The sequence below is a fragment of the Mytilus galloprovincialis genome, chromosome 1 (genome assembly GCF_965363235.1).
Source record: "Mytilus galloprovincialis chromosome 1, xbMytGall1.hap1.1, whole genome shotgun sequence".
In the NCBI taxonomy this organism is placed as follows: Eukaryota; Metazoa; Mollusca; class Bivalvia; order Mytilida; family Mytilidae; genus Mytilus; species Mytilus galloprovincialis.
Genome location: NC_134838.1, coordinates 40,056,944 through 40,069,945, shown reverse-complemented (window position 1 = coordinate 40,069,945; position 13,002 = coordinate 40,056,944). Strand labels below are relative to the sequence as shown.

The 13,002-nt window shown below is 31.5% G+C and overlaps 1 protein-coding gene across 1 annotated transcript; it reads left to right on the top strand.

The window, feature by feature from the left end:
- The first annotated feature begins 1,380 nt into the window (after positions 1–1,380).
- LOC143074258 (peroxisome assembly protein 26-like) lies at positions 1,381–11,425 on the top strand. Its single transcript, XM_076249803.1, has 5 exons — positions 1,381–1,570; positions 6,233–6,373; positions 7,872–8,200; positions 10,177–10,311; positions 10,950–11,425. Exons 1-5 carry the CDS (start codon positions 1,395–1,397, stop codon positions 11,048–11,050), a joined length of 882 nt encoding a protein of 293 aa, XP_076105918.1. The 5' UTR covers positions 1,381–1,394; the 3' UTR covers positions 11,051–11,425.
- Positions 11,426–13,002: the final 1,577 nt, after the last annotated feature.

Genomic DNA, 13,002 nt, shown 5'->3' with positions numbered 1-13,002 from the left:
AAAAAAAAATCATTTTAGATGGGATTTCAATTTTTTTAATACGCTTCACGAAAAACATCCAAAAGTCTGAGTTAATGTAGTAGTGAAAGATTTTATATTATCAAAAATAAAGAAAACTGACGGCTGGACAAAAAAATTCTTTTAAATTAAAAGTTACACTTCTTTTACTACTATTTACTGAATTTTTAAATTCATGATATAAAACATTGCATTATTAAAATGTATAAATATTTTATGTGCAAATAGATTAAACTTTGTTTTGTGACTTGTGATCGAGCGATTTACTTGGTAGGACCATGGAAGTACTATATCAATATAAAACTTCCATGGACTTAGAATTTTTCTCGCAATCTTCAAACAATGACAATAACTCCAGTTTTGGATAAAAAAAGGCCCCGATTCATTAAATTTTCTAAAATATCAAATATATATCATTGGAAAGATTATAAAGCAAAGAATATATACTTATGCCAATGAATTTATTTCTAAAAATAGTGAAAGATGTAATCATATATTAAAACTCCTTTGCAAACGTTTTTGATTTTGAATTGTATGAAGTAATAGGGAATGAACCACTTTTTTGAAAATGAAAAAGGCCGTAACTTCTGCTATCCCGATTCAATTATAAAATATGTCATTAGAAAGCTAAGAAAATGTATTTTCTAATGTGATGCCAATGAAAAAGATATTTATTTTTGTTTACTGTCAGCTAACCAAAATTCAATATTTCCTTTAATAATCTATAGTAAATTTATCGATATCGATTGCAATCAAATTTAGCGCATGCGCACTGCGGGTGCTGATAATAGTTGCGTATGCCAAATTTTTTATGTTATTTCTTCATAGACAGAAAAATATTACAGTCATTCCTTAAATGGAGACAAGCGTTTGGTTTTGAAATTTCCTACATGTAGTTACGGCCCTGTTAAAATAAAAGCGAGGTAAGGTTTCCTGAGACAATATACCTCAAGTTAAATGAAACCAATTTTCAGACATTTCAAGTACAATGTATAAAAATAATATTTATACTATTGTTATTAAAAAAATTGGGAAGTGTTTTTGGGGAAAAAAAGATGAATTTATGAAGAATCTGGTGCCATCTCATACTTTTGATTAGACCTGCTGAGTTATTTATTTTCTATACATTGCAAGTCAGCCTAATTTATTTTCAAACTACCACAGAACAAACCATTTATTTTTGTGATTATCAAGGCTGAGTTATTTATTTTCAAAATCCTCCTCCCCCAGAATATCAAATGGTCGTCCCCTTAGTAGAGGTCCAAGTTGTATAAAAAATAAAAATGACAAAAAATGGTTCACTGTTGATGTTGCCTTGAAACATATAAATCAACACTATATAGCAAGTTTTCCTATGCAGGTCACATGACTGTAAAATGGCTTCCAAAGAAATTGGTCCTAGAAAAACTGATCATTCAACGATTCATACAAATATTGAATCAGCAAAACACTGTTTGGATCTGGCTAGAGAACAATTGCTTTTCAAACACTTTGATGATTGCATCAAAACATGCGAAAAAGGAATAGTTAAAGCTAAATTAGAATATAATGGGTATTAATATGTTTATCAATTTACATTTTGTATAATACTGTTTACAAGTAAAACAGTTTACAATATTCCTCCATATTATTTGCCCCGACTGTGTCAGGGCAATTTTCTAATCAGATAATTGCTCTGAAACAAATGATGTATAACCAACATTAAAATAAGTTCTTATCAAAACCCTAAATCTCAAAAGATACATAGAATATTATCTGATTATCCCTCTATATATATAAAAAAGAAGATGTGGTATGATTTCCAATGAGACAACTGTCCACAAGAGACCAAATGACACAGACATTAACAACTATAGGTCATCGTACGGCCTTCAACAATGAGCAAAGCCCATACCACACAGTCAGCTATAAAAGGCCCTGATATGACAATGTAAAATAATTCAAACGAGAAAATTAATGGCCTTATTTATAAAGAAAAATGAACGAAAAACAAATATGTAACACATATACAAACGACAACCACTGAATTACAGGTATCCTGACATGGGACAGGCACATACATAAATAATGTGGTGGGGTTAAACATGTTAGCGGGATCCCAACCATTCCCTAACCTGGTTATATATTGTTGGTATTATCAGGTGTCTGTTCACTCCCTAAACACATTCTTACCATACCGAAAACTGTGAATGTCTTTCAGCAAAGTTCAAATGAAGCTCATGCATAGGTTTTATGAGTCTAGATAAGTTCATTACATCCCAACTATTTTGCCCTACCAGGAATGAACTGAGTCTATGCTGGGAATCAAACTGAAGACCTTCAGCATATGAAGCCAAGATTCATATATACCCCTACACCAGGACTATTGGATACAAACTGTTTACTATTTATTAGTATCAGGGATCTCCTTGGCCTGATTAACTATGGTGCCCTTCCATCGTTCAAATGTCTTGCGCCATCGTCAAATGACCTGCGCCATTGTTAAATTGTCTTCCATTGTTCAAAACTGTTTTCGTTTTTATAGCCCGACGCCATTTTAAAAAAAAATGCATTTAATTGCATAACCCTCAGGCTTTTTTTTTTTATATTATAATCCAATACAGTTTTAACACCTGAGGGATATTCGGATTAAGATTGCTAATCCCTTGTACCTGAGCTTGTACAGATAGATCAACAAACCAGACAGGAGAATACTATCTGAAGATAGAGGATTCATTTGTCGAATTATTCAGCTAAGTTTCCGCAAATGCTTATGATAATTTAGATTAAATAAATGAATTAATAATCCAGTTACAAAGAAAACAGTTTTAACAAGTCGAACACGTACTTTTATTTTGACTTACAGTACACACAGAGATGATGTAATCTCATATTCCCTACACTGTGTAAAAACTTGGTGTCACACCAGGAAACTCCTGCAACACTCTCCAAATATTGGGAGGAAATTGGGAGAAACTTGGAGTAATTCCTCCCTAAAACTCCTTAATTGTTTATTACCTTGGTGTGGTTTCTCCCAACACCATGATTTTTATTGCTATGTTTACCTTTGAAGTGTGCCAGTAGTTGTTAACTACAATAAGCATTTCTTATGTTTCCTGTCATTAAATGACAGTCACAAAAAATGATGAAAAGTGTGAGATTTGTTAAATTTAATCAGAGATATATTATAATCTGATTTTATTCAAGAATCCTGCACAACTTTATTTATAATTAAAAATATTCAGCATTTGTTCTGACAGTGTTGGTTTTTCATACCTAAGAAACATAATTAAAACAAACAAAATATCAACTGTAAGTGGAGTAAAATTAATAGTTGATATATTTTAATTGAATTTATTCAATTTTATTTTTATAAATTTAAATAACAAATGAAGATTATATAAATATAATATGAATGAAATTAATTTTTTTTGTATCATTACTATTATTTTTTAAACCATGTATATCACTGTCAGACCATGCAGTCATGCTTTGTTGATTTTTATTACTTTTACCTGCAATCAACAGGTCATAAAACCCTCCCAGATGGGAGTAATTACTTGGTGTTTTTTGGGAGGGAAATCTGTGTTTCACAGTGTGACACTGTGTTACACCAGAATCAGTGTTTGGAGTATGAGATTACATCCCCTCTGTGTGTACTGTATGCAATCTGCATCCCCCTTTTTAAAGAAGTTTTAAAAAAAAAGACGTAAAACAGTAATTATTATTTCATCGCAAATAACTCGAGTACTGCTGTATTGTAACGATAATATAGAAATACTTTAAAAGTTAAAAAGTTAAAACTTAATATTTCCTGTAAAGAAATATTGTATCGTAATTCCGAATTCATTTCGTAGTTTACAATCAAATTGATACATCTGCGTTTCCGGTTTCTATTCAGACTTGAAAGATGCATGTTGCATAGCATCAATTTGCTAGATTAAGTCATTAAAAACCTTTTCATTTGTCAACGTTTGCTTTACAAATCTCTTTAACCTTTTACATAACCCGTACAAATGATTTTGTTCAATGTTGCTGCAAATCAGCCATACCGGTAATGACTTCTGAATTTGACAGTGTCTGTGAAAAATAAGCTCCACATGATTTTAAACCCCCATAACAATTATCAAAAATAGCAAGAAAAATACATGGGGACCTTCATGACAGCTTTTGGTCATTCTCAGATTGCAATTATGCAGCAACCATTTGATTTTCTGGGGGGGGGGCTATGGGTTTTTTTGGAAAAAAAGTTTGTTTCCAGTTTTTGGAGAAAAAAATAATTTGTTTTTGATTCTGAGAAAAAAAATTGTTTGTTTCACCCCCAGCTGCCACTATATGTAATGCTAAAATTGAAAGAAAAAAATTGTTTTCGACTTGTCGCGAAAAAAATAGATTGTTTTTCGCCGTTTGTACAGAAAAAAAAAACCATAGTCCCCCCCCAGAAAATCAAATGGTTGCTGCCTTATTGAAAGTATTTATACTTCTATTTATAACAAATGTATAATGAAAATTCAAATAAATATAATTTAAATAAGCAATGAATTAGCATGTTCACCAATCCTTATTTGGAGGGATGAAATACTTTCGATTGCGCTACACTGTAGAGCGTAGACATGGTTTGTGATGGTGAAAGTTCCTCCGTCGTTCAGTTTTCATCCATGGAGATCCCTGAATATATAAAGTATATAATAATTATTTAATTACTTTTGAACTAGATGTTATGAAGTGAAATCAAATGTCTTTTTATATTTTCTAGAGGAACTGGGATCCTGGGATTTAAAATAGTTATCCCACTCAGATTTGGTTTTTAGCTCACCTGGCCCAAAGGGCCAAGTGAGCTTTTCCCATCACTTGGCGTCCGGCGTCCGGCGTCGTCGTCATCCTGCGTCCGTCGTCGTTAACTTTTACAAAAATCTTCTCCTCTGAAACTACCTGGCCAAATTTTACCAAACTTGGCCACAATCATCATTGGGGTATCTAGTTTAAAAAATGTGTCCGGTGACCCGGTCAACCAACCAAGATGGCTGCCATGGCTAAAAATAGAACATAGGGGTAAAATGCAGTTTTTGGCTTATAACTCAAAAACCAAAGCATTTAGAGCAAATCTGACGGGGTAAAATTGTTCATCAGGTCAACATCTATCTGCCCTGAAATTTTCAGATGAATCGGACAACCTGTTGTTGGGTTGCTGCCCCTGAATTGGTAATTTTATGGAAATTTTACTGTTTTGGTTTATTATCTTGAATATTATTATAGATAGAGATAAACTGTAAACAGCAATAATGTTCAGCAAAGTAAGATTTACAAGTAAGTCAACATGACCGAAATGGTCAGTTGACCCCTTAAGGAGTTATTGCCCTTTATAGTAAATTTTTAACCATTTTTCGTAAATCTTAGTAATCTTTTACAAAAATCTTCCTCTCTGAAACTACTGGGCCAAATTAATCCAAACTTGGCCACAATCATCATTAGGGTATCCGGTCATCCAACCAAGATGGCCGCCACGGCTAAAAATAGAACATAGGGGTAAAATGCAGTTTTTTGCTTATAACTCAAAAACCAAAGCATTTAGAGCAAATCTGACGGGGTAAAATTGTTCATCAGGTCAACATCTATCTGCCCTTAAATTTTCAGATGAATTGGATAACCCATTGTTGGGTTGCTGCCCCTTAATTGGTAATTTTTAAGGAAATTTTGCGGTTTTTGGTTATTATCTTGAATACTATTATAGTTAGAGATAACCTGTAAACAGCAATAATGTTCAGAAAAGTAAGATGTACAAACACATCACCATCACCAAAACACAATTTTGTCATGAATCTATCTGCTTCTTGTGTTAAATATTCACATATACCAAGGTGAGCGACACAGGCTCTTTAGAGCCTCTAGTTCTGTTAAAGATCAACCTTTGACAAACAAACTATTACTTAGATTACGTACATTCTTGGTGTAAAAACGGTACTGCAAAAACAAAAATACTAGTTTTTAAAAGATTCATTTTTAAAATACTGTATTGTTGTACATGTATATATGGTTACAAAGTACTATTGATTCAGATAATTTCAAAAGGTTCTAGGGAAATTTCCAATGTTATAAAAAAAATGTTCATGACATTCTTTTAAGGGTAACAAAACATTCGAAATTCCTTCAGGACATTAATAAAGAAAGGTGAGCAAATATCCTATGAACTGTGCCTAGCATGAAATATTAATTAACGGATTATAATACTTTTCAGAAGTCCAGATATTGTAGAAGCACTATGTATTGTTGGCATACAGGCATATGCAGAGCTAAATCATTGGCAACAGGTCCTTCCTTATGTACAGAATGTGTATACAAGTATTGAAGAATGTCCATTTAGAGTAGTTCAGCTATGGTGGGTAAAATAAACAGTTTCAAACATGATATAAAATCAAACCATGGTTAAAGTTTGTAGTCTTTATGAACAACATTGTCAAGTTGTTTTAAGATGCAACATTTCACAACAGTCATTTTATAATAAGTATACATAAGGACACATTATTATAAGACACTGAGAGCAAGGTGACAACTATTAAACACAAGTCAACAAAAGGTAAGGATCTGCTGGTCATCATACAGTGTTCAACAATGGGTAAGCATCCATAATAGGATAATTCCATACCTGTGAGGGCTTAGTTAACCACAGATTTTAATAGTATAGGTAAAAAGCACAGGCACTCGTCTCAGAATTTTTTTTCCCTATATACCTTTATATAACACAAGGTACTTAACTTGTATTTTAGAAAAATGTCAGGCGGTGACGAAATTCTGTTATATGCTGCTTTCTAGTCTGTCAACCCCATTAAAACTTGTTATATCGTAGATCTAAATTGAATTATCTTTACAGTGGTGTATAACATGCCTACATTTGTTGTCGAAATCAGCCTAAAGCAATCCTACCAAAGTATGTCAATCGTAATAATTTTGCCAACCGCTGAAGAATTGGCAATAAACGCGTCATGTCTCATTATATATCTCGGTTTCCGATTGGTCAATTTTATGGGAAAGTCTAAATGATTATCGGAGTTATCTGATCTTGTTTCATTTTCATACGTTAAGTCAAGAGAGACATTGACTTCATGGGAAAATTTGCATCTAAAAAAGGAAACTCGTTACTTTTTAGACATACCACAAATAACACTTGTGATTTTTTTTCAAGATATCTTATACAATTTTACTAACATAGGGATAAGTTCTATTCAGACCAAAAAATAACAGTTTTTTTCTGAAACAGTTTTTATAATTAATCATTTACTGCGAGACATTTGTTGCCAATTTTGTGTAGGTAGACGAAATAATTACGATTGACATACTTGGATATGACTGTTACGGATGATTCCGGATGATTCCGACAACAAAAGTAGGCGTGTTATACACCATTGTGAAGATAAATCAATTAAGATTTATGACATAACAAGTTTTAGTGGGGTTGACAGTCAAGAAATCAGCATATTTCGGAATTTCGTCACTGCCTGACATGTTTCTAAATCGCAAGTTAAGTACCTTGTGTTATATAAAGGTATATAGGAATAATTTTTTTCTGAGACGAGTGGTAAAAAGATATGTAATTTCCATTTCAATTCTTAAATTTAACATAAAAAGGATATTCTATTAATGAACAAAAAACACTAAATATATTTGAACTTGTGTGACCAAGGCAAGAATATGCAACTTCAACCTCTAAATACAACATCCAAACAGTGGTTTTACATTCTTAGGTATATATTGCATTGGTATGAAAATAAAGTTCAAAGGAAAGGAAATGGCATAAAAAAACAGCACAAAATTGCCTCAGGTTAACCATGATAGATTTAGTTTGAAGGTAGTCAATTTATATGTATCTTGTTTTGCAGTGTTTTACTACATGCCAAAGTAGAAGAGTATTCACAGTGTTATGCAATAGCTAGCATTTGGCTGAAAGATGTCAAAAACCAAAACGATCCCGATTACTTGACATTAGTTGAATTATACATAATAAATGTTTTGGTTCCAAGACAACAATGCAATCTCATTCAACCTTTTGTGGAAGCTTGTCCAGGGCTCAATTATGAACAGAGGAAAATGTTGTGCAATAATTATAAAAATTTTGAATTTAAATCCTCTTCAAATCTGGAGAATCCTGAACATGAATATAATACAAAAGGGGAGATAATCAAGGAACAATCTCCAAATATTGTAAAAGGTATTAAATAGAATATGCAGTTTCTTTAGTGGGTAATTTTGGTTTTCGCACTATAACTTTAGTATAAGTAAATAGAAATCTATAAAATTTAAACACAAGGTTTATGAACACAAAAGGAAGGTTGGGATTGATTTTGGGAGTTTTGGTCCTAACAGTTTAGGAATTAGGGGCCAAAAAGGGCCTAAATAAGCATTTTCTTGGTTTTCGTACTATAACTTTAGTTTAAGTAAATAGAAATCTATGAAATTTAACCACAAGGTTTTTGACCATAAAAGGAAGGTTAGGATTGATTTTGGGAGTTTTGGTCCCAACAGTTAAGGAATAAGGGGCCCAAAGGGTCCAAAATTAAACTTTGTTTGATTTCATCAAAAATTGTATAATTGGGGTTCTTTGATATGCCGAATCTAACTGTGTATGTAGTTTCTTATTTTTTGATCCCGTTGTCAAATTGGTCTACATTAATTTCCAAAGGGTCCAAAATTAAACTTAGTTTGATTTTAACAAAAATTGAACCCTTGGGGTTCTTTGATATGCTGAATCTAAAAATGTACTTAGATTTTTGATTATTGGCCCAGTTTTCAAGTTGGTCCAAATCGGGGTCCAAAATTAAACTTTGTTTGATTTCATTAAAAATTGAATAATTGGGGTTCTTTGATATGCCAAATCTAACTGTGTATGTAGATTCTTAATTTTTGGTCCTGTTTTCAAATTGGTCTACATTAAGGTCCAAAGGGTCCAAAATTAAACTAAGTTTGATTTTAACAAAAATTGAATTGTTGGACTTCTTTGATATGCTGAATCTAAACATGTACTTAGATTTTTGATTATGGGCCCAGTTTTCAAGTTGGTCCAAATCAGGATCCAAAATTATTATATTAAGTATTGTGCAATAGCAAGAAATTTTTAAATTGCACAGTATTCAGCAATAGCAAGAAATCTTCAATTGCACAGTATTGTGCAATAGCAAGTATTTTCAATTGCACAGTATTGTGCAATAGCAAGAAATATCTAATTGCACAATATTGCGCAATAGCAAGAAATTTTCAATTGGAGTTATCTTTCTTTGTCCAGAATAGTAGTTGAATCAACTTAAATCATTGTTTTATACAATATACAATGTATATTCACTTTTAATACCAACTGATAAATTAAAACAATCTTTACCATTCAGTGATAACAAGCACTTTTTTTACATTTTGATATTTTATGATGTATTTAAATGAGTAGTTATTGTTGCAAACTCCATTAGAAATTTGAATTGAGGTCAGTTTTGGAATAAAGGAAAGGGGCATGTGAAAAAAAAATTTGAGGGGGGGGGGGGTTAAATTTTTCTCATTTCAGATTTCATAAATAAAAAGAAAATTTCTTCAAACATTTTTTTGAGAGGATTAATATCCAACAGCATAGTGAATTGCTCAAAGTCAAAAAAAAAATTTTAAGTTCATTAGACCACATTCATTCTGTGTCAGAAACCTATGCTGTGTCAACTATTTAATCACAATCCAAATTTAGAGCTGAATCCAGCTTGTATGTTGTGTCCATACTTGCCCCAACCTGTTCAGGGTTCAACCTCTGCGGTCATATAAAGCTGCGCCCTGCGGAGCATCTGGTTATTTGATGTCATTATGCTTCTTTAAGCTTAATTTAGTTTATCTGTATGACATTTAAGGTGATGTATTCATTTTGGTAACATATTGCTCTTTTATTATTTTTTAATATATTATTTATATGCATTTCACAATTAATTTATGATATTGTGTCTTTTTTAAAAACTGTATAACTTATCTTGAATTCATTTGACTGCATTGACTTGAATTCAAGATGTAAGATACATGTAGCAAGCAAAAAAACTATCAAAATTGTCCATCTTTGATGAAACAATTTTAAGTTAAAATATATGTTTTAGATATCAAAAAAGATAATTATGATTTTTTTATTGTTATAAATTTCATATTTCATAAATTCTTTATCTGCAGATACTTGGCTGATTGAGGTTATAAAGAATATAAAATTTGCCATATTTGGTAGTGCACCATTATACAGCTTTAAACTAATCAAGATGACCATCATTGCTGTGTGTCTATATTTAGTAACAATAGGCCATCAGAGAGGTAGGTATAATTGATATGTTTTACACAAATTTTACAAGGACAATTTAAAAAGAAGATGTGGTATGATTGCCAATGAGGCAAGTCCTCATCAAAAAACAAATTGACACAAATTAACTACTATAGGTCACCGTACTGCCTTCAAGAATGAGCTGCATAGTCAGCTTAAAAGGTAAAAAAATGGCAGATGTAAACTAGTTCAAACAAGAAAACTAACGGCCTAATTAATTTACAAAAAATGTAAAAAAACAAATATGTAACACAACAACAAATGACAACCACTGAATAACAGTCTCATGACTTGAAACAAGCACATACATACAGAATGTGGCAGGGTAAACATGGGACAACAGGATTCCAAACAAAACTTTAACATAGTTCAAGATTTTGATTATGAATTTTGACTGATATCATTCAGAAGTGAATCTAGGGAAAATAAAACATGTTTTTTGTTGAAGTTAACTCATACATTGGTATTAAATGAAAAATTCAATAAAGAGCATAGTAATGCTTGAATTTATACACTTTCCACTATATTTACATAATACATTTTAAATTAACTATATTGTTGGTCATTATTTGCATATGGTTAATTTCTATAATCAAATCCTATAAGCACATGTATTTTAATCTCTTTTCAGGATTTCTGACTAGCAATTTCAGCAAAGTTGGAATAGTGTTTCAAGGAATGGTAAAAGTATTCAAGTCACTGTTTGGACCTGTGAGTTACACAATGAGATGAAGAAAAACAAGTCATCCATGTTGTTATGTATCACTTCATTCAAATATGGATGCAGGCTTAAATGTCAACGTGGTATGACAGGTGCTATCAAGATTATCCTAAATGTGTCAAAAAAGTGTCAACTTCTTATACATAAACATATAAGACAGTGTACTTTACCTTATTCAGAATTATTGTACTGTCTTTTACTTATTCAGAATTAGTGTATTTTGTCTTATTCAGAATTAGTGTACTTTACCTTATTCAGAATAGCCAGTAAACACTAAGGTTGCGAGTTTGAACCCCGATCATGTGGATGCGCTCGACTCCAATCTTAATTGACTAAGATTGTCAGGTCCCATATTACGGTAGAAAAATCAAAAAAAAAAAAAAAAATCCCGAATTTTTCATTCTACTAATGAACTCAAAATCGTTAACTTTGTTTCAAATCTACTTCCTTTTCCGGTCTCGTTGGAATGAGACTTTGAATAAAATGTATATTTATCTATGATATCAACAAGTATAGGAAGGAATTCAACACCCAATCATTTTTAATAATTGTTTGATATGAAAAAAGCATTACCTGATAACAGCGTTTCCTTGTTTACATTGAATATGACGTCATAACTAACGTCACAACTAAATCCCAAACAACAGAACCAATATCGGAAATGTTACGGTATTTCTGTTGCTTTTATCAACATGTTTGAATTAAAAAAAAAATAATACAGACTTCGTCCCCATTCACAGGTAATGCCTGCCTCATATTATTCATTAATATTGAAGCTTATTATTTCTCAAATTGCGATAACTTAAGCAGTTGAGATTAAAATTGGAAGTTCTCAGAATTTCCGGTACTATTTTTGTTTGTAATATACTTTAAAAAATAGTAATTTTAAGGGAACAGTAAAGATTATCTTTCTTGTATTTATTTTTTTTAAATAGTCTTTTTAAAAAGATTGTATGCCCTATGCAAAAATTTAAAATCAGATTTTTTTTATTATTTTTTTTTTTTTTCTTTCTGTGATATAATATTACATTTTTGGACATTTAATTCACTTTAACATAAAAAAAACAAGTAAGGCTTTCATTTTTATATGACCGCAAAATATTTTTGCGGTCGTATATTGGTATGACGTTGGCATCGTCATCGTCGTTGTTGTCGTCGTCCAAAGACACATTGGTTTTCACACTATAACTTTAGTTTAAGTAAATACAAAATCTATGAAATTTTGACACAAGGTTTATGACCACAAAAGGAAGGTTGGGATTGATTTTGGGAGTTTTGGTCCCAGCAGTTTAGGAATTAGTGGCCAAAAAAGGACCCAAATAAGCATTTTTCGTGGTTTTAACAAAAACTGAATATATGGGTTTCTTTGATATATGCTGAATCTAACCATGTATTTACATTTTTTTATATTTGGGCCCGGTTATCAAATTGGTCCATATTGAGGTCAAATGGTCCAAAATTGAACTTTATTTGATTTCATTAAAAATTGAATTCTTGGGTTTCTTTGAAATCTTTGAATCTAACCATGTATTTAGATTTTGGATATTGGACCATAAGTAAATGTCAAATTTAAAAATTTTAAGTTTTTAAGTTTAAGTTCTTAGACCACATTCATTCTGTGTCAGAAACCTATGTTGTGTCAACTATTTAATCACAATCAAAATTCAGATCTGTATCAAGCTTGAATTTTGTGTCCATACTTCCCCCAACTGTTCAGGGTTCGAACACAGCCGTTGTATAAAGCTGCGCCCTGCGGAGCATCTGGTTTAACATTAAAGATACATGATTATTGATAAAACCTAAAAGAGTTGGTTTTAATAAATTGTCATGTTCATATGTTCTATAATCTATGTTTAGAATCTAGACTACATAGATGATATCTTAAATCATTTTAAGATGTTCATATATTTTTTAAACCAGCATTCAATAAGAGAGGAACATTAAGGGTTTATGTGTATCTGTC